The sequence below is a fragment of the Halyomorpha halys genome, unplaced genomic scaffold (assembly GCF_000696795.3).
Source record: "Halyomorpha halys isolate HHAL.00 unplaced genomic scaffold, Hhal_1.1 Scaffold664.1, whole genome shotgun sequence".
NCBI lineage: Eukaryota > Metazoa > Arthropoda > Insecta > Hemiptera > Pentatomidae > Halyomorpha > Halyomorpha halys.
The window spans coordinates 208397-220566 of NW_027115162.1; the positions used below are offsets into that span (position 1 = coordinate 208397).

Genomic DNA, 12170 nt, shown 5'->3' on the forward strand with positions numbered 1-12170 from the left:
TAAGAGAATTATCCTCAACTAAATATAGTTATAACTATAACTAAAATTTACAAACGTACATAAAAAATTAAAATAAAAAAATTAGATTTAAACAACTGCAAAAGTATTAAAATTATGTAAAGGGCGGGATGGTTTAGTGGTAAGGTACTGTCTACTAATTTCAAGGACCCGAGTTCGAATCCGGCTGGGGTAGGTAAGTATTTATTCTGTTTCTGAGTCAACCCTTCAGGTTCAGGGCCCTCCTCCAACCCACCCAGCTTCGTGAGTACATTTAATTGGAGCAAAATCTGACGGTTAAACTTAATTTTGAAAAATAGATCATCTCCTTGTATAACCGTATTTCCAAAAACTTCCTTTCAAAGTACTGAATCCTTGATTGTTCATGGGTTGTAGTGGCTTAAATTCTTATTATGATTGAAATAATCTAATTTTATAAAATTAATGTGAAATAACTAAAACAAAATTTGTTATATGGAATGATATAAATTATGATTTTCAAGTAAAGAGGAAATTTATTTATTTACGGTAATTAGCAGGTTATTCTTTTTTCTTTTAAATTGATTTGATAGAAGCGAAATAATAAATTATATTATATTTGCTTTGTTAGGTACTACGCTGATACTTGTACGCTTTTTAAACTGGCGAGTACAAATTAATTATGTCTATATTATCATATCGGGCAGCTAACTCGTTAATGATACTTAATTGAGACTCGAAAAACGACTAACTTATAACTTGACTCCTCATACTGAGAAGACAGGATACCGCTCCTCGAATCCGACAACACCTACTAGACAAACCGTCTAAACCTTCAATTAGTTACAAAAGACTCATTTACAAGATCTTTTTTATTCCCTCTATCTCGCCATTTCTGCCATACGGGGTTCGGAGCAGTGGGGTAGTGCGCTAGGATTATGCATGCCGCTGCCACTAATAATTATCTTTATTATTTATTTATAGGTGTTCAACCGTGGTGCAGCCTAGTGCTTGGTTGAGCACCTTTTAGATGGGGCTGCACCTTACACACCTGCATCCGTCCGGGTGCCTCCTCCAGCACGCAGCCTGGTCTTCTGGTCTCAGTCTACTTCTGCTTATTCGCTTACATTTACTGGACCATTAAAAGGCCTGTTTTGACTTACAGAGTCGAGAATTCATCTCGTATCCAATCCTTACCTTACGAAATCCTTAATGCTCCTTACTTTGTCACAAATAAAATCATCCATAAGGTCTCATGGAGGACGCCTCATCCATAAAAAAACGTATTCATCAGGGTACAGATATAACTTTCTTAAACAATAGAGCAATTGAAAGCTAAATATACCAGAAACATATTATTTTTGATTTTTAAAATCCAAATTTGAATTAATTTAAAAAAAAGTGTTTTATAGGTATAAAATATATGTTATTACAGCTATTTTACTAGAACTAAAACCAAACTATTGGAAAAAGAACCTAAATATTCTCCACCTGATTAAATCTGTTAAATTAACCATCTCAACTAATTTCAGATGATCGGTGGTTGCAACATGATTCGAAATGGAAAAGACCGATGTCACGGAGAATGTTCTGCTCCAATAGGACAACCACCGTTAATTAGAGAGTTAATTGGCCATCCCTGGGTTCGTGGAAATCATACTGTGCCGTTTGACAAACGGGCCATTGTGACTACAACTAGTCTTCACGCTCTCAGGATCATAATAAATAATTTAACATATTACACGAATTATTTGTACACCTACAGTTACAATAATGCACAAGCAAGTTCTATCGCATTAACATGCGGAATGGAACTTGAAAAATGATCGCTATTTTTTTTATTCTTTTTGTAATTTGAGTTTAAAAAAATAAAAATAATAGGCTAACAAAAAAAATGTTTTGTTGAAGAAAAAAAAAAACCCTAACCCAGGCATACACGACTGTACAGTATAGCATAGAAGTGGTGATATATTTTCAGTTGAATTTCAGCATTTATATATTTTTTTTTTTGCGGTTATGAACACCTCTATCTCTCTAAACTGAAAAAGAAAGTTGAAAATTTGTATATGAATTGAATAAGTGTTTTTGTAAAACTCAACTTTACAGTCTCTTAACTCCCTCATTCTTTTATGTTTTTCTAGTTGTGATTAAATTGATGTGGAGAGCTTATTATTTGAATGAGAATTGAGTTGGTGTTCCAGATTTGCATTTTGGAGATATTAACTTTTTTCAACTAATGCCGCATTTTATTTCGCGGTTTTAAAGCTCTACAGCTCCTCCTAATTGAATATTTCCGTGGTGTTTGAAATAGTGATGTGCCTTTTTGGAATTTAAATTATTTTTCCTCACCCTTGAATTTTTACCGCGGATTTAAAGATTTTTCGAACCTTCAAATTAAATTAGAGGAATGAAATAGTCTATGAATTCAGTTCCATTAAGAGGAGATATGCTTATAAGGGTTTCAACTTTGCATTTTAATACGTTAATATATCTTAATTATCAATGATATATTTAAGATAAGTTATATGACTGAAAATGCATTTTCCAGAGAATAATTAAGTGAGATTAATAAATTAATAGCAGATCCAGCTTATGCCATCCTTCTCTTTTACTTTTCAATAAAACGCAATTTAAAAATTTAATAAATTGATTTTACCAACAGATTTGTAGATATTTTATAGCAATAATAATGGTAATAAATGTCTAAATTAAACTCACGCTGTTATGGTTATTAAAACATATCGTATTAACAGGTCCTAGATCAGCTCCTGGAAGTGTCCATAATAGATCCATTTTGTAGGAAATCCCTCGACCTATATAACATCAATAAAAATTAAATCTTGAAAATAAAGCCAAAACGTAATATTTACCTTTGAATATTATGAATATATTAGTTTTAAAACGACCCCAATGGCCAGGCCACAGAAAAGGCAGTTTGTCGTGGTGAACAGCAGTCCAGTGGTAACGCGATATCTTAATTAATAAGAGTTAATCTAGTTTGCTGTTCTTTATTAAAACGCTTCAGCCTTCTTTAACATATTTTTATAATGTCCTTTCATTTGGAGATATAGACAGCAGTAGGGTGGTCACGCGGGCAGTCTGTATATTTATATAAGTAGATCGTGTGTCGTTCGGACAAAGACTGATCGTCGGTGGCAGACCGAGTTCTGTCGGACCGATATGCTGCAACATAACCGTAATACTGCCTCGGTCAGATCGCTGCTTTCCGCGACAGACTGCCTTGTGTGTGGCGGAGGCTTAAACCTTTAAAAAAAACTTATTATATTAACATTTCCTATTATTCCATAAAAAGTTGATTATTTCTTTCTTTATAGGTCCAGGTGGCATTATTTTAGAGAGAATATCACTTGCAAAATCGTTATTTACATAAAAATTAATTTGTATTAGAAACAAATTTAGAAGATAGTTCTGTGTTTAGGTCATTTTTTTATCTATTACCACAATTTGATAAATTCCCAACTCACTTTCCTTTCCTTAATTACGTTTATTTTTTCCACTAATTTTCCTGCTTACCACCTTAAATCATGCGCCATTAGATTTCTACAAATTTATTTTAGTAGTATAAAAATCTTTAAGTAAGTTATTGTTAGCAGAGGTGATTCCTACCTACTGCAGTGGCAACCTCTTCGGATTATAGAAAACAGGACACTGTAAGACAGTTTTTATCAATTTTTTTTTAGTGTATCAGTTCTTTTTTTCACCTAATTTCCCTTATCTCCAGTCTGTTCTACCTATCTTCAATTTATTTCACATCTAGTTCATCATCTCTATCTATTACCTTCATCAATTCACCTATCTGCATATCTATCTCTGTCAGTCTACATTTTTCACCTCTGCAAGTACCGCTCATGATTTCATTCTATATAATTCTTTAAAAACAGCCAAATTACCAAGAATTATTAAAGTAAAACTAAGGCTAAGGCATTTTCAGTAGTGTAGTTATTATTTATCCAATCACGAAAATAAAAAAAAAATATGTGTATATATAGCTGTAGAAAATTAACAAACAACGGCTGCCAATCTTGAGGGCTGGTAAGTGGCTCGTCAGAGTTAGAAGTTTAACTAGAAACAGTAACATATAACACACCAACTCATTATCCTATTATTTAACCGTAAAGAAGTGTATTGGTGTGGTTTCGTTGAACATTGAGCAAAGAAAATTAAATTCTTCAATTTACTTTCGAAAAATTATAATTATTATTGAAAATGTAAGAGTACGGCTCATTTTCGAAGGAACCAAAATAAATTCTTAGTAATAAAAAAAAAGAAACATTAATTATGTTTTGTTATTAGAGGTTTTCTTAACTTACTTGGCTGATGTTTCTTCGAAAATGATATTTGCTGGGATTCAAAGGAATTGGAAGACAAGACACGGCAGGTAATCATTGCGGCTTGTTGAAACTTCCTAATTAATGACTTCGTTTCTTCTTCGTCCTCTTTTTCCTCTTCACATGTAGCTACTCTCTCCGTTGTTGAACCTATAATAAAATTTTGAAATTATTCATATAACTGGCATTTTTTTTCTTTTCCATGCACTAGTTAACATAAAAAATTTATTATTAACAATAAAAAAATAATTCAAAGTAAATTAATTTATTAGAATTTAATGTAGATCGTCCTAAATTGTTATTTTATCATTTATTGTAGGCCTATTCAAATAAATCAATTAAAAACCGCGATATGAAGTTGGACGAATAAACGAATGATTGTCGAGGATTTGTTTTAAGTCCTATTCGACTTAATTCAATTTTTAGGAAACGGAATCCGGCCAAGGACCATCTATGTATACTACAAAACGCGGCATTATGAATTTGAATTTTTACGATTTTTCATGTAAAAAAATACCTCTAATAATTTACTATTACCGCCCTTTTCCACAATATTATTGATTCCAGGATAGCAGAAAAATAAATTATTTTAGACCCAGAAATTCAGACGACAGATGAGATAGCTGGTTACTATGTGGTAAACACATAAATACATTTTAGGTAGTAATCAGCCACCTACCAATTAGAGCTAATTGATTAAGTCAATTACTCAGTTGATTCGGATCATCCAACGTAAGTTTTTTGGATAATTGGTAATTATCCGATAGCATCCAGAAATTATGAAGCACTAAACTGTAGTTCTAGCAATTATTTAAACATAAGACCAGCTATAAGCTTTGCAGAAGGATTCAAACAGTCAATTCCGTTATAGTATTTCCCGGGTTAAGATCTAAATTCGCTATGACAACCAATCAACTGCCTCCAATTCGAGGGAGTTCATCAGAGGGTAGAGGCCTCAAGCTATAGGTTACCACTGATTAGATCACTATTGACGTATTCCTTCCTACCTGATCTGTTCCGGGCGAAATTAGAGTTACATGGGGCTGAAACCGGCTTTCCAAACTTATATAGAGTTTTAGCTACGTTCTTTATTACATAAATAATAGTGCTATGAAATTGAAAAACAAATATGTATTACTTAATATGACTTATATTTACAGTCAACTCCAATTGGAATTTTAACTTCACAGTTTTAGAGAAGTTTTGAAAATTAGGATTTTTTTGTTTGTAGATTACGTATTAAATTTCAGCGTAAATATAAAGAAAAAATTAAAAAAGGCTAAAAAAATCAATCTTGATTTATTTCCCATGCCCCTCATAGTATCACAACCATGTTTTTTTTTTAGTATCAACACATACTAAATTATGCAGTAGTGAATTCCCTACATATTTTATTCTCTCTCTCTCTCTCTCTCTCTCTCTCTCTCTCTCTCTCTCTCTCTCTCTCTCTCTCTCTCTCTCTCTCTCTCTCTCTCTCTCTCTCTCTCTCTCTCTCTCTCTCTCTCTCTCTATATGGACTTGGTGCTACGGTTGTCAACATTGATTGCTCCTAATAGTACAAGAGCCCAAGAGGAGAAAAAAGACAGTTATCTCACCCCAATTTTTGATTACTTTAATGAAAACTATGTATAGTTAATAGTCGAAATTGATGAGTCTGCCAAGTATAGGTATGGGGATAAAAAATGGCGGCTGTTTCTAAGCGATAAAAAAAAAAACTTTTCATTCGGAGCTCTATATCTTAAAAACTACCAACAATAACACTAAATAATCTAAGAGAACATTATTTAAAGAAAAGTAAATTTGCTAAAATATAAGCTCTAATAGAGTTATTTACGTTAAATACTTTTCGAGATATATCTTTTTAAAAAGCAACATTTCACAAAAATGTTGTATGAGACGTATTGAAAGCTACTGATCTTTCTGAACTACTTTATAGTAAGTTAAATTTCCTTTGTTTTGAGTGTTGGCAGACATATGTGCGTCTTATGGATTTAGAGATATATTTTTTCATAAATCTAACATATTATACGAACAACTAGAATTAACATTGTGTGTGTTTATTTAGTTAAATATCATAAAAATTACTACTCCTACAAAGATAAACATAATTAACTATTTTGTAGTAAATTTAACTAGCTTCAATTTGAGCGCTGGCAGACATCTGTACCTCCAATGGTTTCTGAAATAAAGTTTTTCATAAATCAAACTTGTTGTCCGAACAACTATAAATCAAGTTATTTTAGTAAATATCATAAAACTACTATTCCTACGAAGATAAAGTTCATAAACTTCATTATAGTCCATTAAACTAGCTTTAATTTGAGTGCTAATAGACAAATGTACGTCACATAGTTCCTGAGATATAGAATTCTCAAAATAAATTAACTAACTACTAATCTTTCAGTAGATTTTTAGGAAATTTTTCTTTTTAAAAATCTATATCTCGAGAACTAGTGGACGAAAATAGCTCTTTTAGTGCTAATAAATTTACTCTTCTTTAAATACTAATCTTATATTTTCTAGTGCTGTTGGTAGTTTTTAGGATATAAAACTCCAAATGAAAAATTAGTGTTTTTTGTTAAGGTTTTGAAACAGCCACCATTTTTTATAACCTATGCTGTTAAATTTACAACTGTTTGTCAGCCTGATTTTTATTTTTAACTTTAATCTAATATTTCCTCATTATTCATTATTCATTATTAATTTCAGGTTTATTTCCTACCAATTTTGCTCAAACCTTGGAATATAACCCTGATATTTCCTCATTATTCATTATTAATTTCAGGTTTATTTCCTACCAATTTTGCTCAAACCTTGGGATATAACCCTGATATTTCTAATTTTTTCCAGCATCTCACCGTTTCTAAAAATTATTTTAAAGCGCCCTAAATTGTAACAATGTCAACAGGTTGCTAGTAGCCTCCTAGCCTACCTGAGGAGATTAATTCCACGGCGGCTGCCACAAATTAATTCCAGTACTTCCAAGTGGGTGCCTAAGCCGTGCCAATCTGCTTCGTTACCTCTTAGCGGTCATTTGCAGGCTCAAAATGATAACTTCATCAAGTCCCTCTTTGCCGCTTTTAATTTAAGCATCACTATCTCATTAGTTCGGTTATTAAGCGGTGCAATAAAAAATAATGGTTATAGAAGTTATATTTTGTTTATTATGTCGGAGGCCCCTATTTTCAAGATTGTGACGCACATTTATATTACATTACATTTACCTATTTTCAAGTTCACTGCTCTTCAGAATGTTAATTAATAATCTTTAATTTACCTTTATCCTCCTTATTATTTTATTTACTTATTTCAGTTTTTGATAGTTTATATACCACATTCTTTTTAAATCACTCTTCCACTCTTAATATATTTCTTTTCCAACTTTTTATTTTTAGCCGTGATGAAGACCTATGGTTGTGGTAGAAACTTCGGCATTAAATAAATTTTTCAGAACAGCCTTAACCATTCCTTCAAATTTACAACAACATTTATGTGGGTATATATATATATATATATATATATATATATTATTTTTATTTCACAACTCCATTTTCTATAGAACCGTCTTCTTCAACAAATCCTTCGCCTTATGAGCAGGCTCATTTTGGAATTCGTAATAACCCAACTTCCGGATCAATGTGACCAATGTATATAGCCATATATTGATTGCCATATAAATTGCAATTTAACTTGATGTTTCAATGTAATTTTATGCACACTGAAACTTTCTAGATGTTTGCCACACAATTAATCCTAGTTTGTAACAATTTTTTATAGGATATTTATCCAAGAATAAAACTATTTTTTTCATTTCATTCTTTTTTAGTCCTGATTTAAAATGATTTATTGTGGTTTATCTTCCTTTTATTGAAGAAGTTGATTTGAAAACTTATTGGATTTTTTTTTTATGGAAAAAAGAAGTAGTTCACCATTCGGAGTACACCTGCGCACATAAAATAAACGTTAATATTCAAATTATTGCCAATGTTGCTGAATTGAACATCTGCCGGCCTTAGGTTCCCTTACATTCCTTCTCCTATTTATCTTCCATTGGATGGTGAATACTTCTCGGACTCATAACTGTCTTCCACAAAGCCAGAAGGGGAATACTCCCTGTTTTTGGTCATTTCATAAACATTATCGAGAATGAATACCTCTGGTCAAAGACACAGTTTTCTCTCTACCACCCAGTCAAGCCGATGAGAAGGAACAAAGCTGAAATGTATGGAGATGATGTAGTAAAGGAGAGGAAGCAGAGACCACAGCTACAAGGAAGATACATCCAACACCCAAGATAAGTTATAATATTATTATCATAAAATAGGAACGGCAACCAGATGTAAATTGTAAAATCAGTAGAACAACATAATAGTATTATGTTACAATACTACAGTATTTTTAAGTATCACGTTTTTATTTATGAGCTCCCTTTAAAGTAAATTTTAATTTAAAAAAGAAAATATTTGTAATAAACCTAGTGTGATCATAGGGCCTAACTTGATTTGAGTAAAGAAATGAATAGAAAAAAAAATTATTGTTTTCAATTTTATTTTATTTTCATTTTTTTTGTTTAATCTCATATTATTGTTACATATTTCAGTTGTTACATATATTTTCTTTCTCTCAATTTTATTTTTCTTTCCATAATTTTAATTTTTAAATAATTAATAAACTAATGTATTCATATTTCTTTGCATTATATACTTCATTTTTATTTTATTTCCTTAATTATGTTATTTTACCTACTTATTAAATTACGTATGTATACATTTTATTTTCTACTTCTTTCATCACTTTATTTTATTAATTCCATTCTGTACAATTATTTACTTTATGTTATTATGTTTATATTTTCTGTATTCATAGGTTGTTATCTTGTTCTGTTCTTAGTCCTGAAGAAGGCTAGAAATTCTGGCCGAAATGTTGGCACAATTAAATTAGTTACTTCAACTTAATTTGTGTTTTATTTCGACCGCACCCCCAACCATCTTCTCCTCATATAATAGTACAAGAGCCCAAGAGGAGAGAAAAGGCAGTTATCTCACCCCAATTTTTGATTACTTTAATGAAAACTATGTATAATTTCTAGTCAAAACTGATGAGTCGGCCAAGTATAGGTAGGGGAAATAAAAAATGGCCGCTGTTTCAAAGCGATAAAAAAAACTAATTTTTCATTCGGAGCTCTATATCATAAAAAGTAGGAACAACACAAGAAAACCTAAGAGAGCGTCATTTAAAGAATAGTAAATTTGCTGAAATATTAGCTCTAATAGAGTTATTTACGTTAAATAGTTTTCGAAATATAGCTTTTTAAAAAGCAAACATTACATAAAAATGTTGTATGGGATGTACTAAAAGATCAGTAGTTAGTGAATTTATATCTCAAAAACCATTTGACGTACAGATGTCTATTAGTACTCAAATTAAAGCTAGTTTAATGAGCTATAAAATAGTTTATGATATTTATCTTCGTAAGAGTAATACTTTACTTGAAATTTGCTCAAATAAATTGAATTTTAGTTGTTCGGACAATTTTCATTTGCCAAATTTATATTCATATGTGAGTATCATAGAACTAGTACCCCTACGAAGATAAGTGTCATAAACTACTTTATAGTAAGTTAAATTCCTTTATTTTGAGTGTTGACAGACATATGTGCGTCTTATGGATCTAGAGATATATTTTTTCAAAAATCGAACATTTTATACGAACAACTAGAAATTAACATTTTGTGAGTTTATTTTGTCAAATATAAAAACTACTACTCCTACAAAGATAAATATAATTAACTATTTTGTAGTAAATTTATCTAGCGTTAATTTGAGCGCAGGCAGACATCTGTACGTCCAATGGTTTCTGAAATAAAGTTTTTCATAAATCAAATTTATTGTCCGAACAACTATAAATCAATTAATTTTAGCAAATATCATGAAAACTGCTATTCCTACGAAGCTAAAGGTCATAAAATTCTTTATAGTCCATTAAACTAGCTTTAATTTGAGTGCTAATAAACATCTGTACGTTTTAGTACATTTTTAAGAAATTTTGCTTTTTAAAAAGCTATATCTCGTACTCAACTATCTCTCATAATTATTTAAATAGTTTTAAAAACATATTAAACCCAGGCATCCTTCATCTAGAGTTATCTAGATTGGTGAATACAATACCTTTTGAAAAAATATCGAAAGTTGGGTTATACCTAATTACATCTACCATAACATGGCAGGGAAATCTATGATATCTAGCCTCTAATTTAGATAAGTATATGATAAATTTTCAAGAAAATTAGGTCTGTTCCCATAAGGAACGTATAGAAATATATGATAATACATGTTTATGTCAACTGCCTCCGAAAAGCGGATAGTCAGAAAAGTAGCACTTCACATTCTCTCGGAATTTTGTGAAACGGAAGACTATTTAATCTAATTTAAATTACAACTGTTTCCTTTCGACCTTCGATTCCTTAGTATCACAAAGGGTATCTAGAGAATCCTATAAGTCTGGACTAGCTCTACTAGTAATGTCATAGCTATGTCAGGTTTGAAGTAAAGAGGTCAGTTGCTAGTAAATAGGCGTAAAATTGTTTAAGAATCAATAGGTGTTTCAAACAATAGACGCGTATCAAACAATAATAATAGACAAGGCATATCAAACAATAGATCCAGGCAGTATATGACTCCAATGAGAGTCTTAGCCGAAAAAATAATAGGCCATTTAATTGGGTATTATCATGTCGCTTTGATCCTTTATTAAAAATTTCAATTTTTTTTATTTTTATTTCAAATTCTCAAAAATTTCATATAAAGCAACTTATTTTTTTTAATTTAAAAAAGTTTTTGTTTTAATCCTGTCATAAATCTTAAAGGCTATTTTACAGCACTAATATATTTAAATGAAGCAATTGCTATGTATCGAGACATTAGCCATTATTACAATGTGTCGTTTATTGAGGTTTTTTACCATCAGTTCTCGATATCTGGTTAGGGTAGGAGCCTTCCGACGAACCACTTACTGCGTCCCCGGATATGAAAACATTTGTGTTAAGTTTGTCACATTACCAGAGTCCCCTGAGAAAATTAGATTGGCTAACCGTTTAGTGTTCTAACAAAAATGACAGGTTTGACGAGGGATCGGAATCAAATTAAGCAGGTGCAGGCCCTTCCTAGACATGTTAAATTTTTTATCCATTCTCGGTCCTGAGGAGGGGACCTCGTGAGCGTTCAGTCACCGATGGCCAATGAGAAAGGAGATTCAAAAATAAGGTAACGCCCTAAAACGGAAGTTGGAGAAAAAGAGTAGGGTAACGAGACCAGGAAAAAGGGGGCATTGAAGAGACAGACGGAGACAGCCAATAGGAGGACTTAGACGAGACAGTACCCCAAGCTTGAGAGAGCAGCAGAAGAAGTTGGAGCAGAGCAAGATGCACTTCGACCAGATGAAGTCGTGAGAAGGGCCACTAGATCTGGACATCCCTTATGAACGACAAAACGACACCTACGCAACTACATCCCACGGCATCAGCAGCTATAAGTATGAAATTAACCAATAAGTAGTAATGTAATAATCTATATTTTGTGGCAACCTTTATCTGAATCATTACAACTATTTTAATCATAGTAATAAATTGTAAATAAATAGTTAATCTCTTTATGTAGTTTATATACTATATACCACCCTTTATTATGCTATATAATTACTGGTAACAACATTTTATAAACGTAAAGGTATTTAATTGGTAAACACACAAATAGCTTTTGGAAAAGATTCTAATCATAGTTTTTTTCTAATAGTTTTTTAGGACTCAATATATAAATTAATTAATTAACCTATTTTTGGCATCCCGA

The 12170-nt window shown here is 31.4% G+C and overlaps 1 protein-coding gene across 1 annotated transcript in view; it reads right to left on the reverse strand.

The window, feature by feature from the left end:
• Positions 1-12170, reverse strand: part of LOC136796982 (dynein axonemal intermediate chain 4-like) — a 52573-nt gene that overhangs the window by 22902 nt on the left and 17501 nt on the right. Inside the window, exons 6-7 of the mRNA XM_067052257.1 lie at positions 4308-4475; positions 2695-2789 (exon numbers count right to left, since the gene is read on the reverse strand). Of these exons, the coding sequence (XP_066908358.1) occupies positions 2695-2789; positions 4308-4475 (263 nt within the window). The remainder of the gene's footprint in view (positions 1-2694; positions 2790-4307; positions 4476-12170) is intronic.